The following is a 13,178-nucleotide window of genomic DNA, read 5'->3' as shown; positions in this document are numbered from 1 at the left end:
CATGAATATTTCTCAAGGGTGACATCTCCCCTTGTAGTTTCGAATTTAGTTTGTTTTGCTAGTATCTAAGCTTCGCATCTCTTGTGCACTAAAAAAAATATAACCAATTAAGCTCCCTTAAGACCGGTATATCCATCTTAACAATCAATTATACTTTTGTTTTATTGTAACTACTTAACCCGACTTAAGCATAAGACATGGGTATACTCGTTTTAAACAAGAATCGGGTGTTCGATAACTATGTAATGTGATTTTAGGCTTTTAAAAACACATTAGCCCAAGTTTAAAATTATGTTGGGCCCATATCCTAACCAATCACATACCTTCCGACAAACATATGGATAAACCAACTCCTTGACTATCTATAAAACCACACCTACCTCCATCTCATCTACTTTCCGCAATTTCTTCTATCGGCGTTACATCCTTAACCCTAATTTCCTCAATTAAATTCCCCCCATTTTCAACTCCTTCGTTATCTTCATCCATAATCTGCAGTATATCATTCAAAATCAATTCAATTCAATTCCAATGTACCCAGATCCGCCTATATGAGTTACCAAATCCACATGCGTAGGATCCGAATCCTCCATTCTTTCTCCGTCGTCTTCCTCTACTGGTTCTACGTTTTCTCATGAACTAATCAACCAATTCTCCCTCCATTTTTCGAATTTTCTACATTTTTAATTCTCAATTCGTAGTTTTTTTCGCTTTAATCATACAATGCAACAACAGCAGCAGCAAACAGGAAGTTCCGGGTCGGAATCCGACCCGAGATACGCTAACATGGACGAACGAAAGCGGAAGCGAATGATATCCAACCGAGAATCCGCACGGCGATCGAGGTTGCGGAAACAACAGCACCTGGACGAGTTGATTGGTCAAGCTAACAACATCAAGATCGAAAACGCTGACGTTTCGCGAAGAATTGACGCGACATCGAAGATTTACGCCGGTGTCGAATCGGAGAATAATGTACTGAGGGCACAGATCATGGAGTTGACTGATAGGTTGAGGTCTTTGAATTCAGTGCTTGAGATTGTGGAGGAGGTTAGTGGTTTAACCATGGATATTCCTGATATTCCTGAGACTTTGCTTGAGCCATGGCAGCTTCCTTGCCCTGTCCGCCCCATTTCTAACGGGTTCTGATGATGATGAAATCGATTCGAGTCGAATTTAAGGTGTTATTATTGGTGAGGATGCTTGTTTGTTTGTTGCTAATTGCTATGTCGTTTAGTTAAGATATCTGTGTCGTTTGCTGCTCGTATTGAACATTGGTTTTCTGCTGTTTAATTTAATTAATGTATTTCGATGTTAATCTTGTTCTAACTTTATCATTTTCTTTACTCTATTTATCGATTTTGAATGTGTTTGTTTCGGAACAGCTGATTGTTACATGGTACGAATCTTGGTATTTGGAAACCGAATTGATTTTGCTTTGAAATCAAATTGATATTTGAAATCGACTCAATTGAGAAGATGGTCGTTTGGATACACATTTTGGGAATTTTTAGTGATTTTGTTAGGTGCTAGTTGCTATCCCTATTCCTCTCTGTTTTTGTTGGTGCAATATAGATTGCCACCCAATTTCCGCCACTAAGAAAGGTAGATAGCGAAAGCAAAGCCATTAGACGTCAAGGAAGGTGGAACTAGCTTTGTGCTTAGTGTTGGGTGTAGTTCCGAGTTTGGAACTAGCTTTGTGCTTAGTGTTGGGTGTAGTTCTGAGTTTGATAACACTTTTTCTGTTGCGGCATTGTTGTAGAAGTATTCTTTTATCCACAAGTAGACTATATCAAAGAAAAGGTAGATGGCAAAAGAGAAGCCATTAGACGTCATTACGAAGGAAGGTGGAACTAGCTTTATGTCTAGTGTTGGGTGTAGTTTGAGTTTGATAGCACTTCTCATCCGGCATTGTTGTTGAAGTATTATTTTATCCTTAAGTAGATTACAAAGTCATTTTTAACGGTGTGGTTTTAGATCAAATATATGTTGTTTCCTCTCTGAGTTGATCATTTGTACCAAAGAATCTCCTGACCAAACTGAGATTGCTTGGCGTACCTGGGGTTTAAGATAAAATTACCGGATAAGTGGATCTGATCGTTAGGGTGCAATTTACACATTGAGAAGTTGTACCATACTTTTGTAGAGAGCGAGAGAGGTGGGTAGGATGAGAAAATAGGTAAGGATATTTTCGAAGGTAAGGAGATCATAGATGGGGTGGGAAGACGGTGGTGATGGGAGGAGAGTGGAGAGCGAGAATTTTTGTGCGGAAGAAATGGAATATGCAATTGTATATTGAAAGAAAGTAGCAACCATACCCTATCGTACGATTAAGCCCTCGTTACTAGTTACTTTCAAGAGTCGAGTAGCAAACTAGCTCTACATGTTTTATTGTGAAACTCTTGGAGGAGTTTGACATTGCGGGATGGAATGTGGACACAGTATGGTGTAATAACCGTAACCTTGTTGATCATCTTATAATATTTCCATCAATAACGTAAACCGGCGATAATCAATACCATGTAGCAATGTAATTGAAACAGAAAACTATACAACATGATATACTGATATGCCATATAATCATTCATAAGTTAACTATGCTATCATAGTATCATATCAGCTAGGAATCAATTATCATAGGTCCTGCACTCGTCGGTCTCAGGGTTATCCTTGCAATAAGTCTCGAGTGGGTCAGTGTCCTTGGACTTGTCCCTGGCATGGCTAGCAGCCGCACTGACCTCCTCAACCTCATCCCAAGCAGCAGCACATTCCCCGGTCTCAGGGTTATCAGCGCACGTCTCCTGAGCGGCCTTGATGCTTTGCTCAATACTCTCAGACAGCTTATCAGGTGAGGCTCGAACCACAGTCACCAATCCCCGTCTAACATTGAAACTCCCCTTCCTAACGTACGTAACCGTGTTGGCTAACCTTGGTGTTTCATATTCTCTCCATGCTGGCTTGCTTGCTAGCACCACTTTCGGGCTCATTGAAACATTCAAGGTTGCCATTTTTGTGTGTTTGTTTTAGACCTTTTACTAGTGACACAACTACGTACGCAAAGGAGATTTGGACGAGAGTTTTATGGTTGTAAGTTTGGTATTTTATGTGATGTGATATCGAGAGAAAATGGAGGGCTTACATCTTTTATCATGTTATATCCAATGCTTCCCTTCCACGTAAGGGCTATGGGTTAGATATTTCTATTTATTTATGAACTTCTCTAATTTAACAGCCATTTGGTCTTAGTTAATAGAATGCAACAATTTTATGATAAAATGTTATAACTAAAGTTGTCACGTTTTACCCTGAAAATGATGGTAAAATTTTATCAAAAAATAGTTACATTTTACGGAAAATTCGGGTGAAATGACGAACTTTGTCATTTTGCGTGTATGCAGACCAACTTTTTAAGTTTGTGTACATGATACCCTCCATGTTTGATTTTCATGTACAACATGCCCTTTTTGTCGCTATGAAAAAACTCAATTGCGCACAACTCTTAGACCGAAATTCAGAATCAATCAATTTTTTTCCTAAAATGATTATCTCGTCATAACCTATGATTTGAGAAAAAAAAATTGTCGACCGAAATTTTATAGGTTTTTTTTTTAACGAAAATCTCTAATCAACTATATCTTCGATCTTAAATTTTCGTTTTATCAATTTATATATCTCGAAGAGGTAATCAATTTGAAAAAAAAATAGTCAATTCCGATTTCTGGTCTACGTTCTATGCTCAATTGAAAATTTTAAAAACGATAAAAAGAACACGTTGTGCTTGAAAATCAAATCTCAAGGATATCATGTGCAAAAACTTAAAAAGTTGGGTATCACGTGCAAAATGACAAAGTTCAAGGGTATCACGTTAATTTTCCGTATATTTTATCGTAAAATGGTTCATTTGATCCGTCTTACTTCAGATGGAAAATACGCGAATTTGCGGGAAACTGGGCCTATGTTTGACTAGTTGATTGTATAGATCAATTTTGCATTAGTGGGTCACAAATGGGGAGAACATTGACAAAAACTGGGCCTCAAAGCGTACACATGTACAATCAAACAATGGCGCCACTCTGAAAACACCATGATCAAACCAAGCATATTTCACTCGGCCGATCAAAACATCAAAATCAACAACATTTGCAAATTGCAATTAAAGGCTAAAGTATACAAAAAGTACACAAAATATTCGACTTTTGAAAAGTCAATTATTATCTTATAATTATAATATGTTTTGCTAACTTATTCATCCACAGAAACCAATTCATTCTGCAGTTTCAAGGAAATCATCCAGTCACTAAATGAGTATACCTCATAATCCTGTTCAGTCTGCTTCTAATTCCATTGATCAAGGTACACTTTTGATTTCTATCTTTTACATTTAATCCCTTTGTAATACAGGGTGTGTAATACTCCCAATCATTTATTTAATTTTGATTGAAATAGTTGTCACAATGATTAAAAAAGTTAAACGAATGATTGGGATGAAGGTAGGATGAGTTTGATTTAGTTCAGTTCAGTTCAATTACCGCCTATATTGAGATTGCCACCATCTACTTAAGCTTGTCAATTTCAACTCATTTATAAGTTATACTCCCTCCATCCCGGTTAATTGCTGTCCTTTGTTTTTGACACAAAGACCAAAGAAATAGGAATGAGCCAATTACTAAATGACAAGTGGAACATATTAAGGGCAGATGATCAAATTGTTCATCAAGTTCATTCTTAAAATAGAAAGGGTAACAACTCACTCAGACATACCAATATGGAAAAGGACAACAAATGACCGGGACAGAGGGAGTATAAGTTATACTCCTTCCATCCCGGTCAATTGTTGTGCTTTGGTTTTGGCACAAAGACCAAAGAAAGAGGAGGCGGCTAATTACTAAATGATAAGTGGATCAAATTGGGTGTGAATGATCAAATTGCTCATCAAATTCATTCTTAAAATAGAAAGGACAATGACACCTCAAAATGGAATGGAAAAGGACAACAAATGACCAGGACAGAGGGAGTAACTAAATTACCGCTATTTTATTGTATCTGAGTCGTCCCAAGTGGTAATTATGATCTTCAAATGTAGCCCTCTGGAACCGAGTCGATTGATATGCTTGAATGAGTTAGGGTTGTCAATGAATCTGATATTGACCAAGTTTAAGTTCCAACTGCTGTGAATTTGATGCTTAAGCTTTTTTTAAACTGAAGCAGAATTGAGCTTCTATTCAGAATTTTCTTTGTGACTTTGTTGGTACTCGATGTTATTGGTTTCTTTTTCATGTTATGGCCGTCTAGTTACATATTATTTCTTGTCTTGTACTAGTAGATGATTTGGCAGCGAGTAGTGGATATAAGCTACCTCCGACTGAGTTAAGGGAAATTGTCGATGCTCCTCCTTTGCCAGCATTATTTGTCTCTCCTCAGAGAGATAAGATATTATTTCTCAAACGAAGATCTCTACCTCCTCTGGCAGACCTTGCTAGACCAGAAGCAAAGCTTGCAGGTGTTCGTATTGATGTCAATTGCAACACTAGGAGTCGTATGTGAGTAGTTATACGCAAAAACTTCACACAATCTATGGTTTGCTAAATGTAAGTACTTATATATGCAGTTATGCACATTTGCAGGTCATTTTATACAGGTATCAGCATTCATCAATTGATGAATGACGGTACCCTCGGGATAGAAAAGACAATTCATGGCTTACCTGATGGTGCTAAGATCAACTTCGTTACCTGGTAGTAACAGAACTTTTTTTTTCTTAAATATGCTTTCTGTAATTCTGTGGATGTTCGTCTGATGTGTATTGTGATGTTTCTCCAGGTCAAATGATGGTAAACATCTAGCATTTGTTGTACGAGTTGATGAGGTAACAAAAGGTCTTTTCATAGTTTCTATTGTCGATCTTAATGGTTTTTTCCATTTACTTCCTTTTTCCTGCTGCCTGCACTTAGTGGTTACTGGTTTCTGGTAATGAATGATACTGGTTTCTGGTGATCAATTATACTGGTTTCTTGTGATGATTTATAATTCTTATCGTTTTGAGTTCGAATATTATAGTAACTAACATGCTTCAGTTAGAAAATTCTTTCATGTTTACTTCTAGGCTTCTAGCTAACTGATTTTGCATCATCTTTAATCTGCTTTCATCTGTCTACTTTAAATGTCGTATATGCTGTATGAGATTTAAACTAAAACTGAGTTATCTATTATGTAGTGTAAGCGTCCATTTTCCATAGTGCATAGTTGGCCCAACTGCCCCTTCTCTTTCTTTAGTTCACAAAAAATTACGAGTCACTCTTACATTCAAGACCGATGCATTACTTATATCTAATTAGATAAAGAATGCAAAAAAATTTGGTTGATCTAACATACGTGATGGTCTCACCCAAGACCTTCTGTTTTTAGATTACATAATTTACATAATCTAGATATCAAGATTGACTAATCAAGCTTTATTTTGGTGGCTTTCTGGGGAGCAGGACGATGGTAGTAGCAGCAAGCTCCGCTTATGGATTGCTGACGTGGTAACAGGACAAGCAAAACCTTTGTTTCAGTCAACGGACATCTACGTAAATGCTGTCTTTGACGAGTACGTGCTTGCTAATTGCTATCACTTGATTATTTGTTTAATTGATGTCAAGTTTCCAAGTACTCCTTCCATCTAATAGCAGTATAGCACCAATTCACTGCATTTTCTATTTTGCATTAGTTTTGAGACTAGAACAAAAAAAAAAGTAACCTCTCAACAGTTCGGAGGTTCAACTGTTCATCCACTTGCTTATACTTGGCATTGTTCATTCACATGACATATACACGATATGAAACTGTAACGAATTCATATAATGAAGGGAATCTACACTACCAAGTTGCTGACTCCTTGCTTTTAAGTTTTGTTTGGGTAGGTGACTCAACTCTATTGATATGCACCATTCCAACCTGTCGTGGCGAGCCCCCTAAGAAGCCTTTGGTCCCACCTGGTCCTAAGATACAATCAAACGAGCAAAAAAGCACCATACAAGCTAGAACCTACCAAGATTTGTTGAAAGATGAATTCGACGCACATCTGTTTGATTATTATGCAACTTCACAACTCGTGTTAGCTTCCCTGGATGGAAAGATAGAAGCTTTTGGGAAACCAGCTGTCTATACATCACTGGATCCCTCCCCTGATAAAAAATACGTAATGGTTACTTCACTCCACAGGCCATACTCTTACACTGTACCTTGCGGAAGATTTCCAAAGAAGGTTGACCTATGGACAGCTAATGGGAAATTTGTGAGACAACTTTGTGATCTGCCTTTGGCTGAGAATATTCCTATTGCTCATGGTAGTGTGCGGCAAGGGATGCGTTCTATCAATTGGAGAGCAGATAAGCCGTCGATTCTTTATTGGTATGCTTTTATTTGCTCATCAACTTTAATGCTTTGAATATGTCAGCTAGGTAAGCTAGTTGTCAAAGTGATTGAGTCATTTGAGTGGCGGTATTTTGAAGTCAGTATCAAATTTTTCTTTCCGGGTTAGACATTTCATTTGCATGTGTTGTATGTGAAATTGTCCTTCATGCTAGAGCCTAGAGGTCCTTAACAGATAGGAGACTATGGTGATATAGGATAGATTGAGCTTCCTGCTTAGAGAAGACCAGTATTTTCTTTTCCCCTGGCTGTTTCCACTTTTGCATGCGTGCGTTCAAATTTTGTTCACTGCATTTCAGTTTCTATTTAAGAATCTTTTTATTTTGTTTTTGACTTATTTTCCTCTTCTACATCCTACTCATTATTATACGTGACTAGACTTCAAAATATTTTGTTTTGTTGAACAGTTCATCTTTAGAAATAAGAATATTGCCTTCTAGAGACATGTAGATTCGGGGATTCCTTAGCCAATATTGATAGTTCCATGCCTTTTGATGGCTATAATTTCTGCTATGCCGTATGAACCAAAAGACTTCACTTTTTCTCTTGAGATCTCAATAGTTAATTTCAACTTATGTAATGGTCCATCGATGGTAGTGCTATAAATTGCATCGTTAGTTATATCATCTTACAGCTCTTCTTCGTGTTTGCAATACCTGTTACTCTTGTGTTCTAGGGCGGAGACTCAAGATGGTGGTGATGCAAAGGTGGAAGTTTCGCCTCGAGATATTGTTTACATGCAACCAGCTGAAGCAAGTGAAGACGAACAACCAATCATATTGCACCAACTTGATCTTCGATATGGGTATTAACTGTGAACTCATTTTGTGCCTGTCACTTTGATTTTCGCTACTTGTGTTTGTGCCTTAGACTTTTAATGGATGTCTGAAATTTGTTCATCTGAAGTCTGAACCCTATCTTGACAGGGGTATATCTTGGTGTGACGAATCTCTGGCTCTAGTGTCTGAATCTTGGTATAAAACGAGGAAAACACGAACCTGGGTTATATCTCCTGGAAGCAAAGATGTTAGTCCACGGATATTGTTTGAAAGATCTAGTGAAGATGTGTATTCTGATCCTGGTTCTCCTATGTTACGGAGAACAGCTGATGGATCATATGTGATTGCAAGGATAAAGAAGGAGAATGATGATGCAACTTACCTTTTACTTAGAGGCAAGGGGGCTACCCCCCAAGGAAACATCCCATTCCTTGATTTATTGGACATGTGAGTTCTATAAGGTTATTTTTCAATATATCTATGCATTGCCTTTTTCGTTTTTAATGTAGCCAAAGACTCATCAGTGACTATGATGGAATAAAGCAAAATGGCTGACAAAACTGGTGTGCTTCTTTTTATTGTGAAGTATCAAGTAGTAGTTATTCGATACAATGCTCCAGGCGATTTTCACTTTTGGTCATCCGAAAACAACTGGAGTACTTTATTTTGTTGACACAGTGGTAATAATGCCTCCATCTGATCCTCCACTACCGCCATCTCCGAACTGGTGTTTCCATTTCAATGGAACCAAAGTCGTCACAATTCTTAGGTTTTCAATTACGACGAATTAGAACAACATGCTCACTTTTGATGACGAAGTCCTTGTGTGTTAATGTATTGTGTTTTCATTCTTAGTCTAACACATAACACCTTTTCAGTAATACAGGCAAGAAAGAGAGAATATGGGAGAGTGACAAGGAGAAATATTATGAAAAAGTTGTAACCTTAATGTCTGATCAGAATGAAGGGGATATGTTTCTCCACCAACTGAAAATACTTACCTCAAAGGAATCAAAAACCGAAAATGCCCAATATTTTATACAAAGCTGGCCTGATAAAAAGGCATGTCAAATTACAAATTTTCCCCATCCATATCCCCAGCTGGCTTCAATACATAAGGAGATGATCAGGTATGAAAGAAAAGATGGGGTGCAACTTACTGCAACACTATACCTGCCACAAGGGTATGATCCCTCAACAGATGGACCTTTACCTTGTCTCATTTGGTCTTATCCTGGAGAATTCAAGAGCAAAGATGCTGCAGGTCAAGTACGCGGTTCTCCTAATGAGTTTGCTAGCATAGCCTCTACTTCTCCTCTTCTTTGGTTGGCTAGAAGGTGTGTTTCTCATAAGCTGTCATGTAGATTTCTGTCTTTCATGGATACGATGTGCACCATTACTTTCCTTGACTTATTACATTACTGCATTGTAGGTTTGCTGTTTTGTCTGGGCCTACAATTCCTATCATTGGTGAAGGCGATGAGGAAGCAAATGATAGGTGATGCTGAACTAGTAATTGTTCAATCCAATTCTTAATGCATCTTTTTTTTCTTGAGCTAAAGATCGTATTCAACTCAACAGGTATGTAGAGCAACTTGTTGCAAGCGCTGAGGCTGCCGTCAAAGAAGTCATCCAGCGAGGGGTGAATTTTTAATCTTTTCAAATTTTCTTAAATTGATATATCTAATTGGGTTTAGGTTTTGTTTACTGACACATGCTCTGAAATTGATTTGAAGGTGGCGCACCCTAGCAAGATAGCAGTTGGAGGCCACTCTTATGGAGCATTCATGACAGCAAACCTTCTAGCTCATGCTCCCCATCTCTTCAGCTGTGGTATCGCTCGCTCTGGAGCTTATAATAGAACTCTTACCCCTTTTGGATTCCAGGTAGCAGCCTTAGTAATTTTCTTAACTAAATTTTAAATTACTTTGTGCACCTCTACAAAATAGTGGTTTATTCACCTTCAATATAATTCTGCTCTTTTTTATTTTTTATTTTTTTGTTGTTGTTGATGGTAGGCTGAGGATAGAACACTCTGGGAAGCGACAAACACTTATGTAGAGATGAGCCCGTTTATGGCGGCTAATAAGATTAAAAAACCTATTTTAATCATCCATGGGGAGGAAGATAGTAATGAAGGTACACTGACAATGCAGGTAAATGATTTTGACACACATTTCACATTGTGATGTTCTAACACGATTTTTTTATATATTCATAGAAACTTGGGTACGAGAGTCCTATATTACAACTGAATGGGAATTATAATTGAAACTGGAAAACTCACCCAAGTATTATAACATCCATCCTATCATAAAATGATGTAACCAAAAACTTCTTGTATTTTTATTTCTACGGAGGTTCTCGTAAAGTGATGTGTTGACTTGTGTATGTGTTTGTTGTCTCTACCTGCAAATGTCGCAGTCAGACCGATTTTATAATGCGCTGAAGGGTCATGGGACGCTGTGCCGCTTGGTAGTTCTTCCGTATGAGAGCCATGGTTATTCATCTCGAGAAAGCATCATGCATGTTCTATGGGAAACAGATAGGTGGCTTCAGAAGCATTGTGTCTCAAACACATCTGAATGAAAAGTGGATGATATTCTGATTGGAATCGCCAGAGTAGCTTCTGCACTGGTGGTGGTTGTAGCGAGGTGGTGGAGCACCATGGAGAGGGTATTCTTTAAGATCATCATCATCATTGTGGTAAGTTCTGGTTTTCCAAGATAATCATTAATCAATCTAGTTTCGCTTTCTAAAACTCTTGTAAATAAATTGTCAGTGGTATACTGGTATTGAAGGCCACACTATGATAACCCGACTTGCCACCTAACCCATGTATACGACATGGCATGATATGACATAATACTTTCTGAAGGCCACAAAACCTTGATTACTCCATAAAGTAACTGTGATGTGAAGATGTCCTTGCCTTAGATGCTCACTTAAGTCCGGAACTTGTGCCCGAGTCGAGTGATATATTAGTCAGTTTGGGTATCACAAGTCCCCTTTGTAGTCATTTATTTAACTCATTTTGGTCTGATAGATTGATCTTTCTTTCAATAATCTTTGCTCATTAAACATTGAAACATACTTGACCACTGGAATACTGGATATGTTGTCTGCTACTGTGAAACTACTGGTTGTACAGTTTTTAACTACTACTGTTCGCGGCTCTTTTGGGGCTAGACATATCTCGATAAATGTTCCGAGCTTTGGGATAATCCGAAGTTCAACTAGAAGTAAAATACTCCGTCTCAGTCAATTGTTGTCCTTTTGTTTTGGCACAAAGACCAAGGAAAAAGGAGGGGGCCAATTACTAAATGACAAGTAGAACAAATTCAGTGTTAATGATCAAATTGTTCATCAAATTAATTCTTAAAATAAAAAGGACAATAATTGATTGAGCACAAATTCTCATTGAAGACATGACATATCCGTCACAAGCTGAAGACGGATACCATTTTACCTCACAATATACCCACTTTTTCTCTCTCTGCAACACTATTCATGTGGTCCCCTTTCTCCACTAACCCATTTTGTTACCATTTTATCTCACAAAATATCCGTCACAAATGGTAACCCGTCACAAGGGAGACCAATTGTTGATTGAGATACCCAAAATGAAAAAGGCCAACAAATGACGAAGGAGTAACTTTTAAAATTCATTATGTGAATTATGTTTGTTGTTGTTGTTATTATGTGGTGAACTAGAAAACAATCCCACGAGTGCAGTACAATTGACAGCAATGGAACACGAGGTGCACGAGTCTCCTTTATTTGTGTATGTACTCGTGTTTGCTAGAGCAGCACTCATTATCTCATGGGGTAAGACGGTCCATTTTTATGAAAAGTTTGTTCATTTAGTGCTAATAAATGAGTTATCTTTTAATATAATGAGATTGTTTTACACAAGAATTACTGTTTTGTTATTGTTAACCTACTTCTAATGAATTTATGGTTTTCGGTCTCATTTCTATTTATATTAACTAACGCATTCAAAGGACAAGCTAAATCGTTTTCACTTGAATTTCAAGGAGATTTCATTACGATTAGTAGATAATCAAAATATATTGAAAGTGAAATATATGACGTTTTGCATTTTCGAGGTAAGCCTTTGACTTTAATATTTACAAAAATATATTTGTTCAAAAATTATAAAAATGCTACTATTAAATTCCTTGCGAAAAACTCTTTTATATAATCATATGACTATATGAGTATACATATATCATACTAATATTTAGTCTTATATTTTAAGAGATATTGAAGAGAGAAGTGACGGTTTCGAAATGTGAAAAAGTCATATATAAACAAATCGAGTGAGTATATATGATATGAAGAAAAAACAAATTATTTTCTACTTTTTCTAATTTCTTTTGTTTGCCAACTTTAGCAATTACTCTCTTCCATCCAGACCAAAGGTTACATTGATTTTTTGGCACTATTTATGGTCGTAGAGAATCTTTGATATTATTCTTAATCTATAAGAGAAAATATAGTTATAGTCATGTGAGAAAATATAATTATCGTCATGAATGCTATAAGAATATCAAATTTTTTAAATAATGTATAACTAAAGATATTTATGTTACAAAACACGTCTCGACAAGTGTGATAAAGTCAATGTAACCTTTGATGTGGATGAGAGGGAGTACATATCCACTTATTGACGTCACATCTACCAACTCCTACCAGATTTTACTTTGCATTCGGGTGAAATCAATTTAAAACATTGATGTACATTACACACCAAGTTACTATTCTACTCCCTCCAACTCATTTTCCTCTTCCCACCAATCCCTGCCTCGTAATAAATTAACAATAAACTCCAAATTTAGTGATTTCTGACCTACATTTATAATATTGTACGAATTGCCACCTCATTATTACTCCATTTCTAACCATTTTCAATGTCAATATCATACGGAGTACAAGTTACGAAGTTTGCGAAAGGAGTCACTTTTTAGGATAAATGATGAAAGT

General features: G+C 37.0%; 3 protein-coding genes across 3 annotated transcripts; 2 read left to right on the top strand and 1 right to left on the bottom strand.

Moving 5' to 3' along the window:
- Positions 1 to 723: 723 nt before the first annotated feature.
- On the top strand, positions 724 to 1,149 carry LOC141651045 (bZIP transcription factor 53). Its single transcript, XM_074458773.1, has one exon. It carries the CDS (start codon positions 724 to 726, stop codon positions 1,147 to 1,149), a length of 426 nt encoding a protein of 141 aa, XP_074314874.1.
- Positions 1,150 to 2,447: 1,298 nt separating this feature from the next.
- On the bottom strand, positions 2,448 to 3,087 carry LOC141652052 (calvin cycle protein CP12-1, chloroplastic-like). Its single transcript, XM_074459709.1, has one exon. The coding sequence runs from the start codon at positions 3,006 to 3,008 to the stop codon at positions 2,628 to 2,630; it is 381 nt and encodes a 126-aa protein (XP_074315810.1). The 5' UTR covers positions 3,009 to 3,087; the 3' UTR covers positions 2,448 to 2,627.
- A 901-nt stretch (positions 3,088 to 3,988) lies between these two features.
- LOC141652893 (putative glutamyl endopeptidase, chloroplastic) lies at positions 3,989 to 11,136 on the top strand. The gene is made up of 14 exons (XM_074460506.1): positions 3,989 to 4,353; positions 5,324 to 5,540; positions 5,625 to 5,735; positions 5,821 to 5,866; positions 6,480 to 6,589; positions 6,889 to 7,392; positions 8,090 to 8,218; positions 8,340 to 8,639; positions 9,071 to 9,529; positions 9,625 to 9,690; positions 9,774 to 9,834; positions 9,929 to 10,078; positions 10,211 to 10,348; positions 10,617 to 11,136. Exons 1-14 carry the CDS (start codon positions 4,302 to 4,304, stop codon positions 10,779 to 10,781), a joined length of 2,508 nt encoding a protein of 835 aa, XP_074316607.1. The 5' UTR covers positions 3,989 to 4,301; the 3' UTR covers positions 10,782 to 11,136.
- The last annotated feature ends 2,042 nt before the right edge of the window (positions 11,137 to 13,178 follow it).

Source organism: Silene latifolia, chromosome 4, assembly GCF_048544455.1.
Source record: "Silene latifolia isolate original U9 population chromosome 4, ASM4854445v1, whole genome shotgun sequence".
NCBI lineage: Eukaryota > Viridiplantae > Streptophyta > Magnoliopsida > Caryophyllales > Caryophyllaceae > Silene > Silene latifolia.
Note: the sequence above shows the minus strand (reverse complement) of the source record. Positions and strands in the feature narration are given on the sequence as shown.